Genomic DNA, 25,642 nt, shown 5'->3' with positions numbered 1-25,642 from the left:
CCTCTGTCCTTACACCCTCACCTCCTCTGTCCTTAGACCCTCACATCCTCTGTCCTTAGACCCTCACATCCTCTGTCCTTAGACCCTCACCTCCTCTGTCCTTACACCCTCACATCCTCTGTCCTTACACCCTCACATCCTCTGTCCTTACACCCTCACATCCTCTGTCCTTACACCCTCACATCCTCTGTCCTTACACCCTCACCTCCTCTGTCCTTACACCCTCACATCCTCTGTCCTTACACCCTCACATCCTCTGTCCTTAGACCCTCACCTCCTCTGTCCTTAGACCCTCACATCCTCTGTCCTTACACCCTCACATCCTCTGTCCTCACATCCTCTGTCCTTAGACCCTCACATCCTCTGTCCTTAGACCCTCACATCCTCTGTCCTTAGACCCTCACATCCTCTGTCCTTAGACCCTCACATCCTCTGTCCTCACCTCCTCTGTCCTTACACCCTCACATCCTCTGTCCTTACACCCTCACATCCTCTGTCCTCACATCCTCTGTCCTTAGACCCTCACCTCCTCTGTCCTTACACCCTCACATCCTCTGTCCTTACACCCTCACATCCTCTGTCCTTATACCCTCACATCCTCTGTCCTTAGACCCTCACATCCTCTGTCCTTAGACCCTCACATCCTCTGTCCTTATACCCTCACATCCTCTGTCCTTACACCCTCACATCCTCTGTCCTTAGACCCTCACATCCTCTGTCCTTAGACCCTCACATCCTCTGTCCTTAGACCCTCACATCCTCTGTCCTTACACCCTCACATCCTCTGTCCTTAGACCCTCACATCCTCTGTCCTTAGACCCTCACATCCTCTGTCCTTAGACCCTCACCTCCTCTGTCCTTAGACCCTCACCTCCTCTGTCCTTAGACCCTCACATCCTCTGTCCTTAGACCCTCACATCCTCTGTCCTTCCCTCACATCCTCTGTCCTTAGACCCTCACATCCTCTGTCCTTACACCCTCACATCCTCTGTCCTTAGACCCTCACATCCTCTGTCCTTACACCCTCACATCCTCTGTCCTTAGACCCTCACATCCTCTGTCCTTACACCCTCACATCCTCTGTCCTTACACCCTCACATCCTCTGTCCTTCCCTCACATCCTCTGTCCTTATACCCTCACATCCTCTGTCCTTAGACCCTCACATCCTCTGTCCTTACACCCTCACATCCTCTGTCCTTAGACCCTCACATCCTCTGTCCTTAGACCCTCACATCCTCTGTCCTTAGACCCTCACCTCCTCTGTCCTTAGACCCTCACATCCTCTGTCCTTACACCCTCACATCCTCTGTCCTTAGACCCTCACCTCCTCTGTCCTTAGACCCTCACATCCTCTGTCCTTAGACCCTCACATCCTCTGTCCTTAGACCCTCACATCCTCTGTCCTTAGACCCTCACATCCTCTGTCCTTAGACCCTCACATCCTCTGTCCTTACACCCTCACCTCCTCTGTCCTTAGACCCTCACATCCTCTGTCCTTACACCCTCACATCCTCTGTCCTTAGACCCTCACATCCTCTGTCCTTAGACCCTCACATCCTCTGTCCTTACACCCTCTGTCCTTAGACCCTCACATCCTCTGTCCTTACACCCTCACATCCTCTGTCCTTCCCTCACATCCTCTGTCCTTAGACCCTCACATCCTCTGTCCTTCCCTCACATCCTCTGTCCTTAGACCCTCACATCCTCTGTCCTTAGACCCTCACATCCTCTGTCCTTACACCCTCACATCCTCTGTCCTTCCCTCACATCCTCTGTCCTTACACCCTCACATCCTCTGTCCTTAGACCCTCACATCCTCTGTCCTTCCCTCACATCCTCTGTCCTTAGTCCCTCACATCCTCTGTCCTTCCCTCACATCGGCACAGGAACAACTCCCCTAAAAACCCCTTTAACAGGGAGAAAAAGGAAGAAACCTCTGGGAGAACGACAGAGGAGGGATCCTTCTCCCAGGATGGACAGAATGCAATAGATGTCATGTGTACAGAATGAGCAGCATAACAGAGATACAACACATTCAATGTATATGACATAAATGATTCATATAATAAGACTACTTATAATAACAGCAGCAATTATTACAGTAGAATTATAGCCATGAAAATAGTGATAGTAATGTGATTAATAATAATAATGGAAGTAGCAGTGGGTGTCAGTCGGCTCACAGCAGGAGGCACGACTACGGTCCAGGTACCACAACGATTCATGGAAACCTGCAGAACGAGAAAGCAAAAGGGCTTCAGGGTGGAAGTAAAGCTAAAATGCTTAATGGTACAGGTAATAGTAATAGTAATGTGACTAGTAATAATAATAATGGTGGTAGCAGTCGGTGTCAGCAGGGCCGTAGCAGGATGCACGTCCACGGTCCAGGTACAGCCACGATTTATAGAAGCCTGCGAAGCGAGAAAGCACAAAGACTCCAGGGTACAAGCAAGTCAATAAGCGTAATAGTACAGGCAATAATAATAGTAATGTGACTAATAATGATAGTGGTAGTAGTAGTGGGTGTCAGCAGGGCCTCAGTAGGTGGCACGATGACAGTCCAAATATAACCCCGATTCCTGGGAACCTGCGAGGCGAGAAAGCACAAGAACTCCGGGGAAGAAGCAAAATCAGTAATGTGCATAAATAGGAGATTAATACATAAAGAAGGACCATGCAGAGCGCGATACAATCAGCTAAAACTGAGAAACATATTGTAGCTAGATAGATGGCAGTATATAGCACATACACAAAGCTTCTGCATATAGCTGACAAAAAGATTACTGACAGACCGGCAGACAGGTAGATAGCTATAGATATGACACTTTATCATGCAAAGACAGAGCAAATGCAACAATTCTAAGGATTTTGATAATCTCAAAATAAATTCATATTAACCATAAATAAGAAGTTCATTACCAACTAAGTTATTAACACGTCGGAAAAATAAAAACATCTCTAAGTGTTTATGTATTTGTCAAAAACTATTACCCAACTTTTCCTGTAAATCGTCAATAAACAGTTAATAAATGATTGAGAATATAATAGTTTGAATATGAAATGTGAAATAGTTTGAATATGAAATGTGAAATAGTTGTTATATGTATTGATTAATTGTGTAATGATACATACTTCTTCTCTCTCCATGACAAATGAGCAAACTCCATAGGCCATGAAGGCTGACAGCAATCAGAGTTATGAAATGTTTGTATTGTAACACACGTTTTACTGTTTCCAATCATTCTTTATCTCGTCACCATACAATAAATCCAGTAAACCTCAAAAGAACTGTGATTTCTGTGCATTTACCCTTCCTCATCAGATAAGACACTAGTTATCAGTCATGGGTGTTCTTGCTCAGTTTACGCTTCAAAGGCTGCACACCTCTAACGGATGCTCTCTGAACCATCGGCCTAGTCAATCTATTACAGAGGTCCAGTACATATTGAAGGATCTCATGGTGTGAGACACAATTTGCATTCCAGCACTGCACAGTGCACTCGTGTATCACTACAATACTATCGACTGACAGATTATGAAGTTAAAACTCCCCAATCCAGGCCTGGAGGATAGGATATTGTCCCATCAGCAGCTGGACAAGCTGGAAGATGAAGAGGCCGGAGACAGACCGAAATGGGACAACAAGACCCAGTACATGCTGACCTGTGTTGGGTTTTGTGTAGGACTTGGAAATGTTTGGCGCTTCCCCTACCTGTGTCAGAGTCATGGAGGAGGCAAGTGATGCTTTCATGGTTAACTGCACTTATTCCAAATTTTACTATTTTTCACTAGCACTGGGCAGAAGAAAAAATATGTGTACCTCATTGTATACCATCCAGAACAACTGGACATACGTCTTTATTAAGATTTCATTCACAGGCATCAGGACGGTATATGTCTGCCTGATATGTCATCAGGCAGACATATACCAAAAAGATGTGTGACAACCAAATGAAGAGGAAAAAACATTTTACTTTACTTTGTAAAGTAAAATGTTTACATTTACGTGTATGATAATGGGGTTTACATGTATATACAGTAGGGTAACAGTTTACACCTTTCTCTGAGTTACTGTAAGTGGTTACTTAACAATATCAGAATCAAAATCAGAATCAGCTTTATTGGCCATGTATGCGTACGGTAACTCACGCTCACTGGTACACAGAAACAGACAAATAAACAAAAAATAAAAAAGGATAAACGTTAACTATTTTGTACCCAAATATTAAATGCAAGAGTATATATATTACATTACAGTCCTTTAGCAGACACTTTTATCCAAAGCGACTTACAGTCAGTAGTATGTTACATATCATTCACCCATTCACACACTGATGACAGGCTACCATCAAGGTGCCACCATCAGACTCTAACTAACATTCATCATCCAGTCCACACCGATGGCCTTCAGGAGCAACTTGGGGTTAAGTGTCTTGCCCAAGGACAAATCGACTGCCGAAGCAGGGTATCGAACCACCGACGTTCTGATTGGAGAACTACCTTGCTCTCCACTACGCCACAGCTGCCCCATGTTTTTATGAACATAAAAACACAAAAAACAACGACAATGAAGTGTAGATAAAAGTGCACATTAGCACTGATCCAGCAATGACTATATCCTTATAATATCTTTCAAAAAATAGATATAGAAAGCAGCATATATCACATTCAGCAGTGTAGACACACTAAGATGGCTTGTAAAAATCTATCAGATAAGAAAGAAGTAGAAAGACATTTTATGCCCTCCCTTGACAGGAAATCCTTGTAAAGGGCTTACGCAGGCTTGAATGGGTTGCACATTGCATTATGAACTTAAGTGCATTCACTGTTGGACTTAATCTCTGCATGCGCTCACATGCTTCCTAAATGATTAACATCAAGGTGTCGACATGTATTTGTATAACAGATTTATCGTTCGCATGACACCATTAACAGTTTCTTTGTTTTTCCTCCAGGTGCTTTTATGATACCATTTCTGATCCTGCTGATTCTTGAGGGAATCCCACTTCTACATCTTGAGTTTGCAATTGGTCAACGTTTAAGAAGAGGCAGTTTGGGAGTGTGGGCTACAATTCATCCCTATCTGACTGGCATTGGTGAGAAAAGTTTTGTATAATGTTTGCTACAACTGGTGAAAGAGTGCCTTAAAAGAAACCCTTTTTTAAACATTCATCGGCAGGAATTGCATCCATGTGTGTATCTCTGACGATCAGTCTCTACTACAACACCATCATTGCCTGGATTCTGTGGTACTTCTTCAACTCATTTCAACAGCCTCTGCCTTGGAGTCAATGTCCCCTGAATGCCAATCTAACAGGTAATGCTACAACTGGTTTTGTATAAAGAATAAACTCTTGATTTTGTCTTAGCGACACAAGCTGTTAATTCTGTTGTTAAATTCTGTCAGGCATTGTCTCAGAGTGTGAGAGGAGCTCCCCTGTGGATTATTTCTGGTACAGGGAGACCCTGAACACAACTCCAACGATTGAAGAGGATGGCGGTCTGCAGTGGTGGATACTGTTGTGTCACGTTTGTGCGTGGTCTGTGCTCTATATCTGCATCATTCGCGGTATTGAGACAACTGGGAAGGTACAGCACATTTCCTTACTACAACAAGAGAGAAGATTTGAATTCAGCTAAACAGTAATTGTTTGAATACTTTCTTTACCCGAGGCTGTGTATGTGACTTCGACCCTTCCCTACGTGGTGCTGACAATATTTCTGATCAGAGGGTTGACCCTGAAGGGCTCTTTGAATGGAGTTAAGTTCCTCTTCACACCAGATGTGAGTTGCATTTCTCTTTAATTTATGTCAGCAGTCACACTGATCCTAATGCAGATAACAAATCAGAATGCATTAGATCTATTATTTATAAAAAAATATATATGTTTTTGGAAATGAAGGGGGCTAATTTATGCTGATTATTTATGTTTTAATTTTTTCCAAAAAATACAATAAAAAAAATGTTTGGGGCGCTAAACCATTTATATGATCTTTTATCAAATAACTTGCAATATCAGTCCTCTGAAAAGAACTCATCCATTTTAGATGGCTCTCAAATTATGGCCCTCATAAGAGACAGAATATAGCCCATGCAGAGCAATAACTAGTTGATCCATCATTGTCCACTGTACTAATTCTTCCAGTTAACAGAGCTGGCGAAGCCTTCAACGTGGCTCGATGCAGGCGCTCAAGTTTTCTACTCCTTCTCTCTGGCTTTTGGTGGTCTTATTTCCTTCTCCAGCTACAACTCAGTACAGTAAGTTATTTTGTCTTAAACTGGTGTCATTTAAAGTTAAGTCAAAGTAAAATTGCATTCTTCCTTTAGCAACAACTGTGAACAGGATGCAGTGATCATCTCTGTCATCAATGGTTTCACCTCCGTCTATGCTGCAACGGTCATTTACACCATCATCGGCTTCAGAGCAACCGAGAGATTTGACAACTGTCTTTCTGGGTACATTATATCTTTTTTCGTTAAATCATTTTATTTAAACAGCTTGTATATTTTTTCTTCAGCAATACATGGACTGTGAAAACATTTTTTTAACTAACATTTTTGTTGTGTTTTAGGAACATCCTTACATTACTAAATGTCTTTGAGCTTCCTGAGGGCGACATCACTGACAGCAACTACAATCAGGTTGTTCAGCGTTTTAATGAAACACACCCTCAGGTTATTCAAGACCTGGATCTTAAGACCTGCGACTTGAACACTTTTCTTAGTGAGGTAAGGTACTTTATGCACCAGGACTTTTCCACTTACATGGAAGCTACTCCTTGTTTATTTGTGACAAATGATCCCTGCCATGCTTTGCAATAACGCTGTGCTTTGTTTGGGCCTAGGGAGTTGAAGGAACTGGTTTAGCCTTCATTGTGTTCACTGAGGCTATCACCAAGATGCCCTTTTCACCGGTGTGGGCCATCCTTTTCTTCATAATGCTCTTCTGTCTTGGTCTGTCTTCTATGTTTGGTAACATTGAAGGAGTCATAGTGCCACTGCAAGACCTCAAAGTGTTCCCTAAATCATGGCCCAAAGAAGCTGTCACTGGTAACTCCCACATCTATTCTTTCATTTGACATTAATAAAAGATTTCTAGAATATTTTAACAACTTTTTTGCTTTCCTTCAGGTTTAACGTGCATGCTCTGCTGTCTGGTGGGTCTGATATTTCTCCAAGGCTCAGGGAACTATTGGCTTTCACTCTTTGACACCTATGGAGGATCCATCCCACTGCTAGTTGTTGCATTCTGCGAGATGGTCTCGGTGGTGTACATATATGGAATAGACAGGTGATAGAAAAAAGATGAGATGAACAATACCACACTATTATTGAGCCGCCTTTAAAGAAGGTTTGTTATTCAGTTTATCTACACACTCTTTGATAATGGATTATATGTGTCACTGTTCTCCTAGGTTCAATGATGATATAAAGTTCATGATTGGACACAAACCCAACTTCTTCTGGCAGGCATCATGGAGAGTCATCAGCCCACTCATTATGTTGTCCATCTTGGTCTTTTACTTCGTTACTAAAGTGTCTGAACAGATCCTTTACAAAGCCTGGGATCCTGAATCGGTATGTATGAATTCATTGTGAGATGATCAGAATCTTTAGAATTATGGATATTGATTTTTTTAAAACACAGTCATGAACCATTGAAAACTCAAAATATGGCATCTGCTCTTTCTTTGCAGGATAAATTCCCTACACTGGAGGAAAAGCTTTATCCAGTCTGGACCTACGTGATCATCTTCATATTGGCAGGGATTCCAAGTCTTGCTGTGCCTTTAGTTTGTGTCTGGAAATGTTTAAAGACAAAGAAGGGCGATAAGTCACAACCCTATAATATGTCTGACTAAATTCAAATGAACAATGAAAGCAAAAGATCCCCAGCGTAATATGGAAAAATCCCCTATTTTCTTTTTCAATGTTATCATGGTTTAATCAATACACTTTAAAAATAGGAAGCAAAGCTTTTCCTATTAATTCAAAGACTTAGTAGTGATGTGGCTTTCTGCAAGGCATCATTTTCAGAACACCATTCGAAAGAGTTTGCCCTCCGAAAAAACATTGTAAACTATGGCATCAAAGAACCATATTGTTTAGTGAAGTAAAAGCCAAATCTGATTACTATTAGCTTTTTAATAGAGCAATTGTTTTCTTATGTCTAAATAGGTGGCATTATATTGTACAGTCCAAGTTACATATATCTGACCAGATGGGGTCACTATTGTGACAGAAGTTCAGAAGTGAATCAAATATGAATTAAATCAGCTGCATATATCTTTTTATTGTTTTGTTCCTCCATTTGCCATTTGTAAAGTAAATTACACCATGTGTGCTTTATGCCTCTATTCTGTGTTTGCCAGTGAAGAATAATAGATGTGAATGATTGTAGTCTGTATGAGTACGATACATATTCAGTAATCATATATTCAGTCATTTTGACTGGTGTTTTTGGTGATAATGTCTGATAAGGAACTCCATAAACAAGGCATCTGTTCTATCAAAGTGTTCTCCTGGTCTCCTTATTTATGCTGTTTTGCATTAAAATAACCTGTTATCATCTCTGTTATCATCATCATATCGTTCCGCTTTACACAAGAGCTTTTTATTAAACAAACAAACCACATTGCTCCCAAAGCCTCAAGGGCCAACAAGATGTAAAAGGCTGATAAAGCAAATGACGCCCCTTCGTCCCCTGACACAAACAGGTAACAAGTCACCAGTTTCCCCCTTCTCTTCAGACAGAGTGGACACGTCAGACAAAAACATTTGCCTCGTTAAATAAACTATAATAACAAGGGAAAAAGAAGTGATGGATGGAGAATCTGGAAGTACTGAGCAGGAACAGGATCATGGACCAAAAGAAATGACTGAAAGACCAAAATGGGACAATAAAGTTCAATATTTGCTAACCTGCATAGGTTTTGCAGTAGGACTTGGGAATGTGTGGAGATTTCCATATCTGTGTCAAACCTATGGTGGAGGTAAGACCCTTTCATTTACAGTGTGCTTCGTAATGTTAAGGCGAAACAAAAGTAAAGTGGACAGTCTGGCAAGTACCTGGCCTTCCATTTGGTTTTTCATGACCAGAAAGGTTTTGCAGTCAATAATCCAAAAACTCTCAACAGAATGAGAAACTGTTTAAACTGATAAAAAATGTTATTAAAAAACTTAACTGCTCCTTTATTTTATAAATGTAATTTCCTCAAGTTATGAAAATACCCCCAAAAAACATTTCTATAAAGTATTTTTCTTAAATTACAACAAGGGTAATTGTCTTTCTAATATGGTCCCACTATACAAAGGTACCATATATGAAAATATGGACATCAGTTCTACTTCAATGTGGCTTGAAAACAAAATAGTCACATTATTTTTATACAACTAGTTTCCTCTATAGCATTTAAATGACCATTACTATCTTACTCTCTACATAAGCATGTTTGGCATGACCGAGACATGGTTTCAGATATGATGCAGAAATAACTTTGCAATGATTTTCATGCTGTTATTATCTTGTTTTTCCAGCAAACAACTGATATTTCTGACTGATGTATCTGAAAATACAACTTTTCAAGATGTCTGACCAAAAGGATTATATTATGTTACTTGGATTTCACCAATTATTTTGGGAGATACTGAATATCACTGCAGTGCGTGTAGCACCTTTGCTTCTTGTTTTTATAGATATGTTTGACCTACCTAAGGCAATCCCTACTTAGATAGTTCATATATATACAAAATTAATACTTTATCAACCCATTGAAAAAAAAATGAAAATATTTCCATACAGTAGTTCACAAAATATACAATAAACGATCAAATGACGAGGTAAAACGTGACTATTGCATACGACTGTTTTTCAGGTGTTAAGATCTACTGCTGGGAATCAGTGAGTGTGATAAAGCTGCTTGTTGATAATAAAATGTCCAGTATCAGAAACTGAATGACCTTTAACTTTAGAGGCAATGCCATGAGTTGAAGTCTAGTGCTTACTGAATAACTAGTGTGTATTGTTTAATTGTCTTTTATCACAATCCATTAGGATTTATCCCTTATAAATTTGCTTTATTTCAAGGGGCGTTTCTGATTCCTTATGTCATTGCCTTGGTGTTTGAGGGACTTCCTCTGCTGCACATGGAACTGGCCATCGGACAACGGCTCCGCATGGGAAGTATTGGGGTGTGGAATTCAATCTCCCCTTATCTGGGAGGTTTAGGTAAGAAGGTTTGGTATCAACAGTGGTGGAGGAAGCATTCAGATGCTTTACTTAAGTAAAAGTACTTATACCACATTGTAAAAATACTTTGTTCCAAGTAAAAGTCCTGTATTGAAAATGTTATTCAAGTAAAAGTATCATCAAGAAAATGTACTTAACCCCCATCCTTACAACATATTTAACATACAAGGACCGGTGTCCTTGGGGTGACCCCAAGAAAAAACAACCATCTTAGCAAAAGGTTCTTTATTTCTTCTCCAAAAAAATATTAGTTATGTAATGAATGTCATCTGAAGAAAGAATGATTATTATTTTATTAAACAGAATGCAATGATATGAAGTCATTAGCAACCAATTGATTAACAAAATCATGAGAAATTCAATGACATTTGAGTGATAGAATAAAGCACCAGTGAGATATGACAAAAATAATACCCAAGGATGAGGGTTGAAACAGTCATTCCCAAAGAATGGGTTGGGGCCCATATGTGGGATGCAGAATATGTCATTAGATAATTAGCAGAATTTCTTAGTCTTTTATTTACATTTTTATGTGCAGTACACATTTGAGCCACATGAGGGAGCCTGGATGTTTGAATTGCTCTGATAATTGTAGCCTACTTATAACACGGAGTCTAATATGAAAGGTCAGAATACATTCCTAACTCTACCAAAATGCATTTATTGGATCTCATTTATAAACTATATAGCATGCGTGTATGATATCAACAATGAAGTTATTATTTATCAAAAATATCTTGTTCTAATGGCTAGTTTACCTATTTAAGATAGTATGAGGTCATTCAGAAGTGGCAGTCAAAATGGCCCCAAACGTTCATTTTGGCACAAATTAAATTTTTCTAATGAATTATAGATGAGGCCTTTTGTGAATTGGGTTGCGATGGTCAGTCATTTTAAAAAGTGGGTCCTCGGAAAAAAAGTTTGGGTAACACTGGGTTCAAGTATTGAAAGGCATGAGAAAAAAAAAGACTCAAGTACCTCAAATTTGTACTCATGTGGAGTACCTAAGTAAAAAGTAGGGAAAGCAAGATGCCAAAGAAGGGGAATATACTGTACAACATAAAGCTGGGTAAAACTTCTATATGATTACCTTGATGTCACTACCATCCATAATATACATACATTTCTTGGTGAATAATGTCAATGTGTTTACACAGGTGTGGCTTCCATGGCAGTATCCTTCCTAGTTGGTCTGTTCTACAACATGATCTTGGCCTGGATCCTCTGGTACTTCTTCCACTCTTTTCAAAGTCCACTTCCCTGGAGGGACTGCCCGTTAAACTTGAATCGTACTGGTAATGTTTATATCATAATACTTTTAATTAACTACAAATGCTAAATAATGATGTAAGTAAAAAGTTAAGTTAGTCATTAATCAATCATGATGAATAATCTCTTTGATACAGGCTATGTAAGTGAATGTGAGCAGAGCTCACCAGTGAACTATTTTTGGTATCGTGAAACACTGAACATTACACCAAACATCGAGACCAGTGGGTCCTTACAGTGGTGGCTGGTGCTGTGTCTTGCAACTGCGTGGTGCCTCGTGTACATCTGCTTCATACGTGGAATTGAGACTATTGGAAAGGTAATTTACCTGTTTGATTTAGAGCTTAAAAATTGCATTTGATGGCAAAATGTTGGAAGAGAGAAGTGCATCCCAATGTAGATCCCTCCAACTTGCCCAAATTAAATTCAAAACGCAAGTTACGCAACAAACTTTAAACCTGCTGTTTCAAACAGCAGAATCACAATTATTTCAGCAAAAGCAGGACAAGCCAACAATGTTGTTCAACATGTTTTTTTCCACCTACATTATGCATCCTGGTAGACGTTGTATTAAAGGTGATGGGTGGTAGATAGTTGTTAATCATCTAAACAAGTGACAGTCATTTAAGTGTTTAGATCTCTCCAGCCTCAAGTCTGTTAACAACACCCTTATAAAGTTAGAACAACAAAGCGTGCATTAAAATCGTGACAAAAATCTCAAGTTCTGTTTGATGTGAATATGAAATATTGTATCATCATCAAAACTTTTTCAACAGGCTATCTATGTCACAGCCACCTTTCCGTATCTTGTTTTGACCATCTTCTTGGTCAGATCCTTGACTCTGGCTGGGGCTTCGGATGGCTTAGTATATCTCTTCACACCAAATGTAAGTTTCTCATTAGTTTTATATTGAAATAGTTTCATGACAAGATTAAATGAGTGAAATATGATGATCTAACTAAGTATTATTATGTTCATTACAGTGGGAAACCCTTAAAAATCCTAAGGTCTGGTTGGACGCTGCTACTCAGATCTTTTTCTCTTTGTCTTTGGCCTTTGGGGGACTTATTGCTTTTTCCAGTTATAATGCTCAGAAGTAAGAACTTTATGAACACACTTTCATTCATGAAAGACAGTATAATGCACAAAATAAAATAAAAAACTGACATAATATAAATCTTTGCAGGAATAATTGTGAGAGAGATGCCCTAATTGTCGGATGCGTGAACAGTTTTACGTCAATATATGCATCGATTCCTATTTTTGCCATTATTGGATTTAAAGCAAATGAAAACTACAACGACTGCCAAAATTGGTACGTATCATATAGGTAATTATGATCTGCCATTTTAATGTATATTCAGCATGATATTTGTTAAGTATTATTTATGATGTGCAACTGGCGATTATTCATTTAAAGCTTGTCAGACCGCTAAATACGTCACTTTAATATTAGTCAAAATAAAAAACTAATAAATAGGTTTGTGATTATTACGGCTCTCTCACTGTGGGAGGGACGTAACAGTGAGATGAAGCAAACTTCATCCCACTTTCAATAGTTTGTGATGTTACATTTTCTCAGCAAATTTATAGACTTTCAGTCTTAGTTATAATTACAGGCAGTAATGTTGTAAAGCTGTGTTAACTGATTTTCTTTTATTATTGATTTTTAGGAACATACTGAGCTTGACTAATTCATTCAACATTGGGGATGAAAACATAACTGTTGAAAATTATGATCACTGGTTAAACTATTTCAATGCAACTGATCCGTCAGAGGTCAAAAGCCTCAATCTAAAGACCTGTAACCTTCAGACTTTCCTGGACCAGGTACAGTACATCTGTTACTATTAAAATAGTTTTTACCAGTTTTTTTCTACAACATTTTGTTTGAGTATGTATGAGATCATGTATAACATCCTACCTGTAGAGTGTCTCTGGAACTGGACTAGCCTTCATTGTGTTCACTGAAGCGGTGATACACATGCCAGGCGCTCAGGTGTGGTCGGTGCTCTTCTTCGTCATGCTCTTCAGCCTGGGCCTGTCCTCCATGTTTGGGAATCTAGAGGGGGTCCTTACTCCTCTGCTGGACCTGCACGTGATTCCATCCTGGATTCCAAAGGAAATGTTTACAGGTAAATCAGAAGATCTCATAATTCAATGCGGTGTTTGCAATCTTTGTATTTGGGGCATTGACAACACATTTCTTTATATATAATATCTATATTTTTCTTCCTATACTTACCAGGGATTATGACACTGTCAAAAAAGTCATATGTGAAAGCTCACTTGTTGATTAACAGTAAATCTGCCTTTTGGATACAGTAGTTTTGATAGGCACCCTGTCATTTTCTAGGTCTTGAGTACATTTTCTTTCCATGTCAAATTATGTCTTTACGTGTGAAATACATTTTATTGCTGTCAGAATGCACACACTTTAAAAAAATAAATAAATAGGCTTTTAAATTACGTTTGTACTGATAGACCGTCTAAAAGGTTTCTCTTTGACTTAATTCAGAATATTAATCATCATAGCATGAAACAGAATCCATTTCCTGTATTTTCCTTTTTTTACTTAAAGGGTTAATTTGCCTCACCTCCTTTACTGTGGCCCTCATCTTTACTTTGGGCTCTGGAAACTACTGGCTGGAGATTTTCAACAGCTATGTGGGATCCATGCCTCTGCTCATCATAGCATTCTTTGAGATCATCAGTGTGGTATACATCTATGGAATAAACAGGTGATATTGTAATAAATGTCATTATACTCGCAATATGAAAACATATTTGAATCATTTGACAAAATGTTTCCATTTGCCCACAGATTTAACGACGACATTGAATGGATGACAGGTCGAAGACCAAATATCTACTGGCAGGTCACTTGGCGCTTTATCAGTCCTCTCATGCTTCTGTTGGTTTTCGTGGCGTACGTTGTCGTCGAGGCTGAAAAACGACCAACATATAACACCTGGAACCCAGATTACGTAAGATCGATTTTACGCTTGCTTTTCAGTGGCCCAGTGTAGAAGTTGTTTAATTTGCACAATGTAAAAAATAAAATAAAATAGACTTGACTCCATCACCCTCCCATCCCCCTACAGGTGGACTTCCCCCTACCTGATGTTCAGGACTATCCTGAATGGGTTTTTGTTGTCTGTGTGCTCTTATCTGTTCTTCCTGTTGTATCAATTCCTCTTGTGGCTCTCTACAAATTCACGGGCTTCCTGAAGAAGTACATCAAGAACATGCACAACGAAAATCCCTATGAAGATGAATTATGTAACGAAGAATTCTAAATTACACCTTTTTTTCCATTTTTTACGTTTTATCCGATTGGTGGTCAGGACTACCAGTGCTACATATTTGAGATATGTTGTCATTTAATAAACTCTTATTGTGTATATTCAATCGAAACAAAAGGCAAACCAAAAGTTCTTAATGATTTTTTTTTTTTTAAATAATATTTTGTATAGTATAACAAACTTTTAATCAAATTACATTTTAAATGACGTCATCACTAGAATAGTAGTATATGTAATTTTTGTCTATTTTTGTCAAATAAAAAATTAAAATAAAATTACATAAGTGTTTTTATATTAGTGAGGGAAATGCAAACACTGTCTACGAGATCAAATCAACTAAAAAAAAAGGACAATAACTCAGAGGAAAAATATAACCAACAGAATACAAAGGGCGTGAACTGGATATCAGGTTTGTGTTTTGGATTAAAAGGAAGACAATAGTTAATTTCCTGTGTTGATCTTTTGAATGGGAGAAAAAGGGGAGTGACGGAAAACTTTTCTGAATGGTTTTGGATGACGCACAATCAGTTCTCTCAAAAAATATTACCACAATGATTTTCAGTGGAAATGCCACATGAACTGATATTTGTAGCAATGCTGTGTCACTGTATGTTCTGCCAACATCATCATCATCATCATCATCATCATCATCATCATCATCATCATCATCATCATGTTATTATTATGCATCATCTTGTAAATCACATTCCTGTCCGTCTAGGGAACAGCTTTTGATATGTGATGTAATATAGTAGTCTTCTTTCCACCGTCTGTTATCTGCAAAGAAGAGTGATGTAATGTTGCATGTGTCCTTTATGTAACTTTTTTGCATGTCAACAGTGCATGAGGGTGAATGAGACTAGTAGGAGGGTGCTTGTGTGCAAGTGAGGTATATGCATGTGATCACTGACCATGCGCATGTGTGTATTTTGAGCCATAGGAGTTACACAGTTGTCCTTTTTGTGGTGTGGGTGGACAGTGATATTGTCCCCCTGGTGTCACGTGCTTTGGAATATGCTGGCTGCCTTTGTTGTCACTCTGCCTGTTCTGCTTTTCTGGCACTTTCATACAATGGTGCACTTGAACACAGTGATGTTATTAAGCCTTTCAAACTACTACAGCATGAATTCCAGCTCTCGGGAAAGACTAGCATCCCAATGTAGGATACATGGCACGAGATAAAACATCGAGGAATAACAGCAAGGATTGAGAAGAACATCAGAACAAAAGGTGATGATTGACCCTGCATTGACTTATGAGCGCTTTCATTATTGTCTGTTTGAGACAGCTATGCATATAGAGCTGTGCATGATGTCACGCTAATGCTACTGCCGAATCTTCTTGTTTGATATGCTTTTTTCAGTTTCATCTTATTAACAATCTGACTTGTTGACCCATGGCAGCCATTAGCTATGCCTTATTCAAAGTGTGACCCATGTGAACGAATTCATATGTGGAGTACTTAATAATAGTAATAATAATAATAATACAGCTGAAGAGGTTACAAACCATTTACTGACAGTTTACTGTTTGAAAGGACATGGTATTCCCAATTTTGTTACATAAATTGCCGGCTAGGATAATTCAATTGAGTATTTAATTAGTGAATTCAATGTCGCCACATGTTGATGTGTGGTGTCGTCTATAGAATTTCTTCCAAGTATGTCAACAAGTAAATAACCAATAACCATATAAGTGTTCTAAACATTCTTGTAGTCATCAACAACTAAGTAAAGTAGGCGACTTTCAAAACATCAAAGTGATGCTGTGAGCTACAGTAGTGAAACATTGTACTATCAACAATGGGACGAGGGTGCGACAAGTTCAACAGTCCTTTGACCTATGATCCTACACCAGGAAATGACCCAGCGAGCAGATGCCTCCCAGTGTGATGGGGTTGTGGTTGAGTTTGAGTCTGACGACATCAGGGATGCAAGAGCAAATAGAGCAAGGACTACACCAGGTAACTCAATTTAAATCCAAAGAGAATTTCAGCATTGTATTGGTAGCAAATGTAATGTGTGCTTATTTCATTTTCGTGCAATTCTTCAAAAGGTTCAGCTCTTATCTACCTCAAGGGTCCCAAGTTTCTCATCTATGTCAGTGGAGCATTGTCAATGTGGGTAAGAATCATTTCCTGAAGAAACTGATTCCTGGAGAAATAGATGAAACATTGAAACTTAAATAAATGCAAGGTAGTCTACTCACTGTAAATCTTGTGAAAGCATACATACAGCACCTCCCAAAACGATACATAATGATGCCCTTTTATGTTGTGTTAAACAGGGTGACCGCATGTGGCACTTTGCAATTTCTGTGTTCCTGATTGAGCTGTACGGCCGCAACCTGCTGTTGACTGCAGTGTTTGGGTTGGTAGTGGCTGGTTCAGTGCTCCTTCTAGGGGCTTTGATTGGAGACTGGGTTGATCGCAATCCCAGGAATAAAGGTATGCAACAGTTTCCTACTCATTTGAATATTTTAGCATTCCGTATATCATAGAACTGTCAGTAATATAGATTTTCTGGATCTCAATCTTGGATGCAGAAGTCAGCTAGTTTACTATCCACCCAGATAGTAAATTGCATTCACCCGATGTCTCAAGTGTAAATCAGTACTTGATTTGATAGCTAGACTCAAAACCACTTCAGGCGCAAGGCTCATATCTGTCAAGGCTAGGATTCAGTTTTTAGAAGATCATCATCTATGCAGTGAGGGTCTAAAAAAAACATTTTTTTTGTCCCCTTTTTTAGTTGCACATGCATCTCTTTTCATTCAGAACATCTCAGTGACAGTATGTAGCATTGTGCTCATGTTGGTGTTCTCATATAAGCAAAGGATTGAACAGATCTGGGATGGATGGCTTACTGTGAGTACTGACTACATGTTTGACTAATAATTACATTTCATAACATGTTGATCTGCAATAATTATACTTACTGTGATTATCACACAGAGGAGTTATTGCTGCTGTTGTTCCCTCTGTCCTGTGTCCCTGTTGTCTCTGCTTCTGAGCTTGTGGCTACTCTGTGCTGTCATAGTAACATGTTGCATCGCAAAACTTACACAAGGTGGTTTGTTATACGGTGGTGATCGTCCTGGCAGATGTGGCAAACCTTGCAAGCACAGCACTGACCATTGCCATTCAGAGGGACTGGATTGTGGTTATCACAGGCTACAACAGAGGTCACCTAGCTGGTGAGGGGATTCATTCTCTGTTAATGCACGTATTTGTTTGCATTCCATGCTTGTCACACACCACTGTTTGTGCACGATAAATACTTGGATTAAAAAGAACATCAGGTATTGGTCTGTTTCTGCTCTTGCTGACCTTCCTCCAGTGGAAGCACATTAATCTCTGTGTCTTTGATCCCAACAAAAGGAATGAATGCAACCATGAGGCGGATAGATCAGGTGACTAACATCCTGGCCCCACTAGCAGTGGGACAGGTCATGACCCTGGCCTCCAATGTAGTTGGCTGTGGCTTCATCCTGGGCTGGAACCTTGTGTCTCTCATTGTGGAGTTCTTCTTCTTGTCGCGGGTGTACCGCATCGTCCCTGCTCTGTCAGTCAAACCACCAGTGGAGGAGGTGGATCAGGTTTATCTGCAGAGGTTGGAAAGGAGAATGTTACAAGGTATGGACGATGTTTTTGTTGCTGTATGGCTTTTTTTTAAGATTTCTGACTTCCCAAGTATTCATAGATTTTAACATTAGAACGCTATGAGATTTACTGAAAATGTGCATGAAGATCAGTGAGCATTATGGGGTTCTACAACTGCTTTAAGTGACCGTGTAGATATAAAAAATAATAATGAAGTTTCAAAAATAAGATTCAGAGCTGTGCATTAGGGTTAAACATGTTAACAATGCTTGCTTGTAGTTGCCAATGTATATTTAACATGCAGCATCTTCTATTTACTGTAGGTGATAATGCAATGCTTGCTGGAATCAATATTAGTATACTACAGTGTACATTCAAATCACTGTAGTATGAATTCTTCTCAGCCTCTGTCACCACTTGCGTCACAATGCTTTTCCTTTTTGGAAGGTCAGGTGAAAGTACAAAAAGTTCAATCAACTCAAATTTGAAATTTAACTTAAATGTTGAAAACAACGCTTCAATAGCAGGTTTAGCCATAGACATCATGAGAGGCAAATTAATTTCAGGGAAATGTTAAAAAATAATAATAATTTCACACTAAATGTGGAACTCTTGGAAATTCATTAAAAATGACATTAGAAAATATATTAATATACAATATATAATTGAAGAAACAATCCTCGGTTTATGTACATCACCCAACTGCCACATTCACATGGTTTACATTTGTATGTATATCAGTGTATATCTTTTCAGGCTGACGGAGTTAGTAGAGTTTGAAAAGCAATATTTAAGTCAAGCCTGATGTCGCCTTACATATAAAATAATAATTTCAATCACCTCCACTCAGTGAGGTATACAGCTTATTCATTTAACACTGGTATTGGATCAGTTTATGGCATCGGCCAATAAACAAGCCCAGGTAACAGTATCAGGACTAAAAAAGTAATATCGATCGGTGAATCCCTAGTCTGTATTTGACAGATGATGTGGTTTCTACCATGACATATAGGAGAAAGGGTGCAGAACACCTTTAAAATTGAACAGAAGTGATGGATGACTTTCCTTTCTCTTGTCAGGAGATGATAATGTTGCACCACCTCAACCTCAACCTCTGACCGAAGGTAACTGCAACACAAGCCTGAACCTAAAAGAAATCACCAACCTGCCACTGTGTTTCCGGAGGTTTCGCTGGTTGGTGAGCACCTGCAAGGATGGCTGGAGGGCCTACTATCGCCAGCCTGTCTTCCTGGCAGGAATGGGTCTGGCTTTCCTCTACACCACAGTGCTGGGCTTTGACTGCATCACCACTGGCTATGCGTATACTCAGGGCATAAGCGGCTCTCTCCTTAGTCTGCTGATGGGTGTATCAGCTATCACAGGGCTGATGGGCACGGTGATGTTCACCAGACTCAGGAAGTCCTACGGCCTGGTTAACACAGGCATCATCTCGAGCTGCCTCCACCTGGGCTGCTTACTGCTGTGTGTATGCTCTGTGTTCGCCCCTGGCAGTCCTATGGATCTAAGCTTGCTGATGCCCTACATTACCTCCAACTCCTCCACTGAGCTTGGAGGGATGGTAAGCCAAAGGCAAAAACACACGTATCCTCTGAGGGGAAGCAGCAATCAGCCTCTGCTACCCGACCGCTCCTCCATCCACTGGACCAACAACACTGTGCTCTTTGACAACGTGCCCTCTGACGCGACGCCAGAATCGTACATCTCCATTATCCTTCTGTTCCTGGGTGTCATCACAGCACGCATCGGTGAGTAGAAGGACCTCCAAAGCTGACTGGTTTCAATGGACACCAAAACTTAAATTATACTATATATTATATTGAGAAATAAAATAAATAAAATACATGGGAATACTTTCAACTGTAGAGCTTTACCCATACATTGGCATACAGATACTATCAGCCAATATTAGCTTATCAAGAATATATTCATATCTATGTTGCGTAATAAATAATAAGAAATTGCAGTACAAAAATGCAGAAGATGTGATTATGGTAATTTAAATAGTGAGTATTACATAGTCTATCCACCAGAGAGCACTGTCCAAAAAACTGTAAACTGTCCCTCACAGTACATTGGTGACAATTAAAGTATTTCTATTTTCCATTTTAATCTTTTTATTGATAGTCAACAGTAGAGTTGAAATGTTACTATATGATATGCAACCTGAACCACTGGGCCACCAGGATGCCCCAAGAAATCTTTATAAAAATGTAAATGTCTGTTTCAACCAATTAAGTAGCCTATGGGTGGGGCTCTAGTTAACTATTCCTATAAATTAAATGATTGTGTGAAGAGCTGAATAAATGCACAGCCATTTCAACTACTGGCTAATTTAATGGCTAAGTCAACTTTTAAAAACCCAATGACATCTGTGTTTTAGGTCTCTGGTCCTTCGACCTGACAGTGACCCAGCTCCTGCAGGAGAACATCTGTGAGTCAGAGAGAGGTGTAGTAAACGGCGTGCAGAGCTCCATGAATTACCTGATGGACCTGCTTCACTTCATCATGGTGATCTCGGCTCCACAGCCCCAGCACTTTGGGATCCTTGTTATAATTTCTGTATTATTCATCACCACAGGGCACACTATGTACTTCCTGTATGCACACAAAGTCAAGAGAAAACGCTGTCACGACACATAAGGAGCAGACATGGCCCAAACATCAAAGCATGAGATGCTTACCAGCACCGACTCCACTCTGCACCTGTGAAATGAATGTCTCCCTCCTGTTCCTTAAGCAATCTTATTGCAACAATCCACTCCCGACTTAGCCATTCATTTCAGCACAACACAGCAAGTGCCTGTCCCACCTCGGTTGCTTTCTTCCTGCAGGGCCATGTGCCATAGCAGCAAACAAGAACTCAGGTGAAATAGAGTGGGAGACACGCTCTCCCTTCGTGTACATAAGTTGAGGTGGCTACAATAAATGCAGCAATGGTGCCTCTGGGGGAAATGTCCTTATCTAACGTACAACAGGACACAAAGGTAGCAGCTAAGGCACCTGCCTTTGCAAACCCTGTAGGATTACTGCATAACCATCATCAAACAAGCCTGTGAACTTACTTAGCTTTTTGGATGGGAGGGTGGATGGATGGAGAGCTTTTTCTAACCTTCACTCAGTAAAGTACTGGTGTTGTGAGGAAAACTTAACAGCGATACATGAAAATGCAAAAAAGACGAGACAGTACTTCTACAAGTGGCATCAATGTTACTGATCCGTCCACTTGGAAATATTCCAGGATGTCCAAAAAGGAACATAAAGGGAAATCGATGAGAGATTGTTTTATTAGAAAAAATTATTTGAAAGGCAGCCCCCCCCTTTTAATGGACTGAAGTGAAAGGACAAAGTATTTCCTTTCCCTGGTTTGTTTCTCTGTGGATGAATCAAGCTAATATTTGCATTACATTACATTACATTACAGTCATTTAGCAGACGCTTTTATCCAAAGCGACTTACAGTCAGTAGTATGTTACATATCATTCACCCATTCACACACTGATGACAGGCTACCATCAAGGTGCCACCATCAGACTCTAACTAACATTCATCATGCAGTCCACACCGATGGCCTTCGGGAGCAACTTGGGGTTAAGTGTCTTGCCCAAGGACACATCGACTGCTGAAGCCAGGTATCGAACCACCGATCCTCTGAATGGAGAACTACCTTGCTCTCCACTATGCCACAGCCGCCCCTTAACGCCACAGCCGCCCCTTTTGCCTTTCTTTTGTGCATGTAAACCTGGTTTATGCATTACAACAACAAAAGTTATCAAATCACTCCATGTACTTTTCGTCAAACTTTAAATACAAACTATTTTATTCTAACTGCTTGTGTACTTAGATAAATAAAAACATAGTTTCCAAACTTTCCTTTCTTCCTATATAAAGAGTGATAACAATAGTTTTATAGAAATCCAAGAAGAAAGCAATCTTCATTTTGTGACATGTTTGAAATCAGTAATATGTCGATAGCAAATGTCTATCACTGCTATTGGCAGTGTTGTATTACACTTTGCTTCATTCTTTTGTAGTTCGGATGAACTAAACATTACCTTACCTCAACTAAGAACAAGAACACTGTTGGGAATATGCCTTGGGAATAACTCTCAGCTACTGTTTGTTTTCATATCTCCTTCTTGTACAGTGGAAATAACATCAAAGTTTAAGCATTTGTCATACAACCAGCAACACATCTCAATATATTTGTATAATTTCGCTGTGAAATTTCTGTATTGTATATTGTCCTTATTTTTCAGACTGATAATTATGATAATAAAGATGACTGAAGATGATCTATGACCTCAAGTCTTCTGATCAAACAATCCACAAATAAATACAGGTCCTGTGTAGTGTAAAATAAAGTGCTGCACATGTAACACTTTGAATTTCTCCTAATTCATATATATATATACACACACACACACACACACACACACACACACACACACACACACACACACACACACACACACACACACACACACACACACACACATTTAAAGAAGGGTGTAAGAGATATGGTTGACAACTTCCTTTAACAGTCCTTGAACTAGCAGTCCAATTACTAGAACGCTTATATAACCTGAGATATAGTACCACATGAAGAGTTAATACCTCTAGTGTAACTGACAGACTGTGAGAACAAGAAAAAAATTAAACATTTACACATAAATAGGGACCACAGAACTTTCAGTAGCCATATGCAAATGTAAGGGCTTTTTGTGGCCAGTAGAGGTCAACATCACATTGAATGGTTGTCACCATGCCAGTATACAGTATGTGCACCATTACCTTCAAAATGAGACACAATACACACACAGTATTTTTACAACCTATCTGAATTCTCATATTTGCTAAAAATAGTCAGCACTATCCACGAGTGATTATAATATTGTTAACTATTATCCAGGTGAGGGCATATGAGGTTTGACAGATAATGACACAAGAGGGAGAGCATTCAGAATAAAAGGACATGGAAATGCTGTCTTCACTCCAGATATTCTCATCTGTCTTCTGCAATGTCTGATATCACCAGGATGTAAGCTCTATCTTAATGGAGACGAGTATGCACAGGAAGCGAAGCAATGATTTGTACCTTCATTATTGCCTACATCGAAAGAGTTCCGATATACTGGTTTACCACAAGTACTTCATAGTATCAGCAGCAATGTACAAGTAAAAAAGCCTCACATATATTTTGATAGCTTGCTGCTATTCCATGAGGACGACACTGACTGCCACCATTATAAATACACAATGATTACAATCACTGAGAGTGTGTAACGTTACAGCAGTAACCTTGGTAATGAACAGAAGCCATGAGTAGGCTAGTAAAGGCAACTTGCCAGGAAGAACTGTGGTTGGAGTGGGAGGCTGTTTTACTGGAAGCAGTACACACCATTACAGACCTGATGAATATCGATCTTGAAAATTAATCAAGTTCAATAGTCAATTATGTTTTCCCCCTGTGCAAATATGCAAGAGTCTGGGTTTATCGTTATCCAGGTTTAGTTGAGTAAAGGCAAAGACATCCATGCAACCAATGCTGTTATTTAAAAAAGAAATGTGTCCGACTCAAGACAGAGTGACGAAGCCTTCATCATTACATTTTTTTTAAAGTAATTACATTCAGTAAAGTTAAATATATGCCTACACTATAGAAAGTAGATGTCAAACTAAAACCCACCTGTCTAGCAATAAAATAATAGGGCTTTTTTTCTTATTTAAATAGAATTAAAATGATGGAGGAAATCCCCAAAGGAACAATGATCAAGGTCAAAGTCATAAACTAGACATGCTCAACTGCTCCAATTCCCAGGACTCAAAAGCAATGAAAACAGTATGTTAACTATCGAGCAAAACATATATTTTTTTTTTTAATGAACGGGTCGTGTATGCGTTTGTTGCTAACGTGTAACTTCTTCTTGGTAGCTTCATTTCAGCGTACGTTGTCAAGGAGTTTCAGATACCGGTTACGTCATTACTACCAGTACCCTGCTACGTAATAAACTACGTAACAGTTGCAGCTCACGTAACGTAAACGCTTACGTTAGTTAAACACCGTTCTGAGATTGAACGTTGATTAACATTACTAGCTATCAACATATGAGTCACTAGGCTAATGGTTTTCTAAAGAGACAAGCTTTGAAAATAAAGTTGTTTGACAAGACTTACCAATGTTTTGAGATGTGACAGATCTACCTCTTTTGGTTTAATTGTTGGTCGGCACAACTTATTGTAGGTGCATAGTTGCATACCAAAGTTAAATATTATTAAAAATATTATAGCTGCTTCATTTAACATTCATGAAACATGATTTTTTTGTAGAGTTGTTACAGCTTTAATTGCAGGTATTTCCCAATATGAAACGACTCTCAATATACAAAAACTAGGTGTAAAATGTTTGTTTTTTTCAGTAGTAGATGTGATATTTTTAATTCCACCTGTATAGAAACGTATTTGAAGAATCTAGAAAACAGCAGTGTTTTCAAAGTTTTGGCTTATTACCAGAAACACAACTATCTTGTTTTTACACAGAGGTGTAGATTCCAATATGCTGTATTGTTCTTTGATGTCCCTTAATGCTTTTCATACTGTCCCCACCATGGTCTCCTAAAAGTAGCCTCCATGTCCAGGGATCACATTTATCTTGTGTGTGATTTTAATATGTGCTAGACAAATACTGTAAAGTTATAATGCAGAAAACACGGGTTATATCCGTCATTCAACGGGTGATGTTATTGTTTCTGCTGTTAAGTATCTGCTTTCATCTTTATGAGATTGTGCAGCTGTTGAATTACTGTACTTGACTGGGTGTTATTTTGGAAAGAGTATGCTGCAACAAGCTCAATAGAGTTTCATCACTCTTTTACTCATTTGCAGTGCCGCAGGCCTACAATAACAGTGTACAGCCCATGGTTGTCATGGTAGTCCCTGGATAAAGACAGCGGTTTTAGAGCAAGCTTGCTAACAATTCTGACTTTAGGCATTCTCACTTTGCAATTCATTTACTTGAGAAACTGGGTCAGTGGTAACACTTTAAAGCTATAGTTGTCCTCCTGGCTTTGTCTCACTAAGGAACGTTAACTCAGAAGGAGCAGGAAGGAAGACAAGGCTGTTTTTAGACATTCAAGGCCAACAATTTCCTTTGTTTAATATAGAACAATATAGAATAGCCTACTTCTAAACGACAGT

The 25,642-nt window shown here is 39.2% G+C and overlaps 3 protein-coding genes across 3 annotated transcripts; all 3 read left to right on the top strand.

The window, feature by feature from the left end:
• The first annotated feature begins 3,534 nt into the window (after positions 1 to 3,534).
• Positions 3,535 to 8,507, top strand: slc6a19b (solute carrier family 6 member 19b). The gene is made up of 12 exons (XM_054621195.1): positions 3,535 to 3,735; positions 4,957 to 5,097; positions 5,181 to 5,318; positions 5,409 to 5,590; positions 5,675 to 5,785; positions 6,148 to 6,260; positions 6,330 to 6,458; positions 6,575 to 6,731; positions 6,848 to 7,052; positions 7,134 to 7,293; positions 7,418 to 7,580; positions 7,700 to 8,507. Exons 1-12 carry the CDS (start codon positions 3,537 to 3,539, stop codon positions 7,862 to 7,864), a joined length of 1,863 nt encoding a protein of 620 aa, XP_054477170.1. The 5' UTR covers positions 3,535 to 3,536; the 3' UTR covers positions 7,865 to 8,507.
• A 307-nt stretch (positions 8,508 to 8,814) lies between these two features.
• On the top strand, positions 8,815 to 14,820 carry LOC129109208 (sodium-dependent neutral amino acid transporter B(0)AT3-like). The gene is made up of 12 exons (XM_054621229.1): positions 8,815 to 8,995; positions 10,090 to 10,230; positions 11,409 to 11,546; positions 11,658 to 11,839; positions 12,297 to 12,407; positions 12,505 to 12,617; positions 12,708 to 12,836; positions 13,195 to 13,351; positions 13,452 to 13,656; positions 14,103 to 14,262; positions 14,346 to 14,508; positions 14,626 to 14,820. Exons 1-12 carry the CDS (start codon positions 8,824 to 8,826, stop codon positions 14,818 to 14,820), a joined length of 1,866 nt encoding a protein of 621 aa, XP_054477204.1. The 5' UTR covers positions 8,815 to 8,823.
• A 1,866-nt stretch (positions 14,821 to 16,686) lies between these two features.
• On the top strand, positions 16,687 to 21,088 carry si:ch211-254p10.2 (solute carrier family 40 member 1). Its single transcript, XM_054621228.1, has 8 exons — positions 16,687 to 16,789; positions 16,882 to 16,949; positions 17,113 to 17,272; positions 17,577 to 17,692; positions 17,895 to 18,021; positions 18,206 to 18,469; positions 19,525 to 20,193; positions 20,829 to 21,088. Exons 1-8 carry the CDS (start codon positions 16,687 to 16,689, stop codon positions 21,086 to 21,088), a joined length of 1,767 nt encoding a protein of 588 aa, XP_054477203.1.
• Positions 21,089 to 25,642: the final 4,554 nt, after the last annotated feature.

The sequence above is a fragment of the Anoplopoma fimbria genome, chromosome 20 (genome assembly GCF_027596085.1).
Source record: "Anoplopoma fimbria isolate UVic2021 breed Golden Eagle Sablefish chromosome 20, Afim_UVic_2022, whole genome shotgun sequence".
NCBI lineage: Eukaryota > Metazoa > Chordata > Actinopteri > Perciformes > Anoplopomatidae > Anoplopoma > Anoplopoma fimbria.
The sequence above is the reverse complement of the archived record's forward strand: the minus strand, read 5'-3'. Positions and strand labels throughout refer to the sequence as shown.

Excerpts from the sequence above, each read along its gene's own strand:
- slc6a19b (XM_054621195.1), top strand. The coding sequence starts at position 3,537 with ATGAAGTTAAAACTCCCCAATCCAGGCCTGGAGGATAGGATATTGTCC. Across the intron at positions 5,591-5,674 it reads GTATTGAGACAACTGGGAAG|GCTGTGTATGTGACTTCGAC; the intron begins GTACAGCACATT and ends TCTTTACCCGAG. Across the intron at positions 7,294-7,417 it reads TACATATATGGAATAGACAG|GTTCAATGATGATATAAAGT; the intron begins GTGATAGAAAAA and ends CTGTTCTCCTAG.
- LOC129109208 (XM_054621229.1), top strand. The coding sequence starts at position 8,824 with ATGGATGGAGAATCTGGAAGTACTGAGCAGGAACAGGATCATGGACCA. Across the intron at positions 11,547-11,657 it reads GTTAAACTTGAATCGTACTG|GCTATGTAAGTGAATGTGAG; the intron begins GTAATGTTTATA and ends TCTTTGATACAG. Across the intron at positions 12,408-12,504 it reads TATATCTCTTCACACCAAAT|TGGGAAACCCTTAAAAATCC; the intron begins GTAAGTTTCTCA and ends TGTTCATTACAG.
- si:ch211-254p10.2 (XM_054621228.1), top strand. The coding sequence starts at position 16,687 with ATGACCCAGCGAGCAGATGCCTCCCAGTGTGATGGGGTTGTGGTTGAG. Across the intron at positions 18,022-18,205 it reads CAACAGAGGTCACCTAGCTG|GAATGAATGCAACCATGAGG; the intron begins GTGAGGGGATTC and ends TCCCAACAAAAG. Across the intron at positions 20,194-20,828 it reads TGTCATCACAGCACGCATCG|GTCTCTGGTCCTTCGACCTG; the intron begins GTGAGTAGAAGG and ends TCTGTGTTTTAG.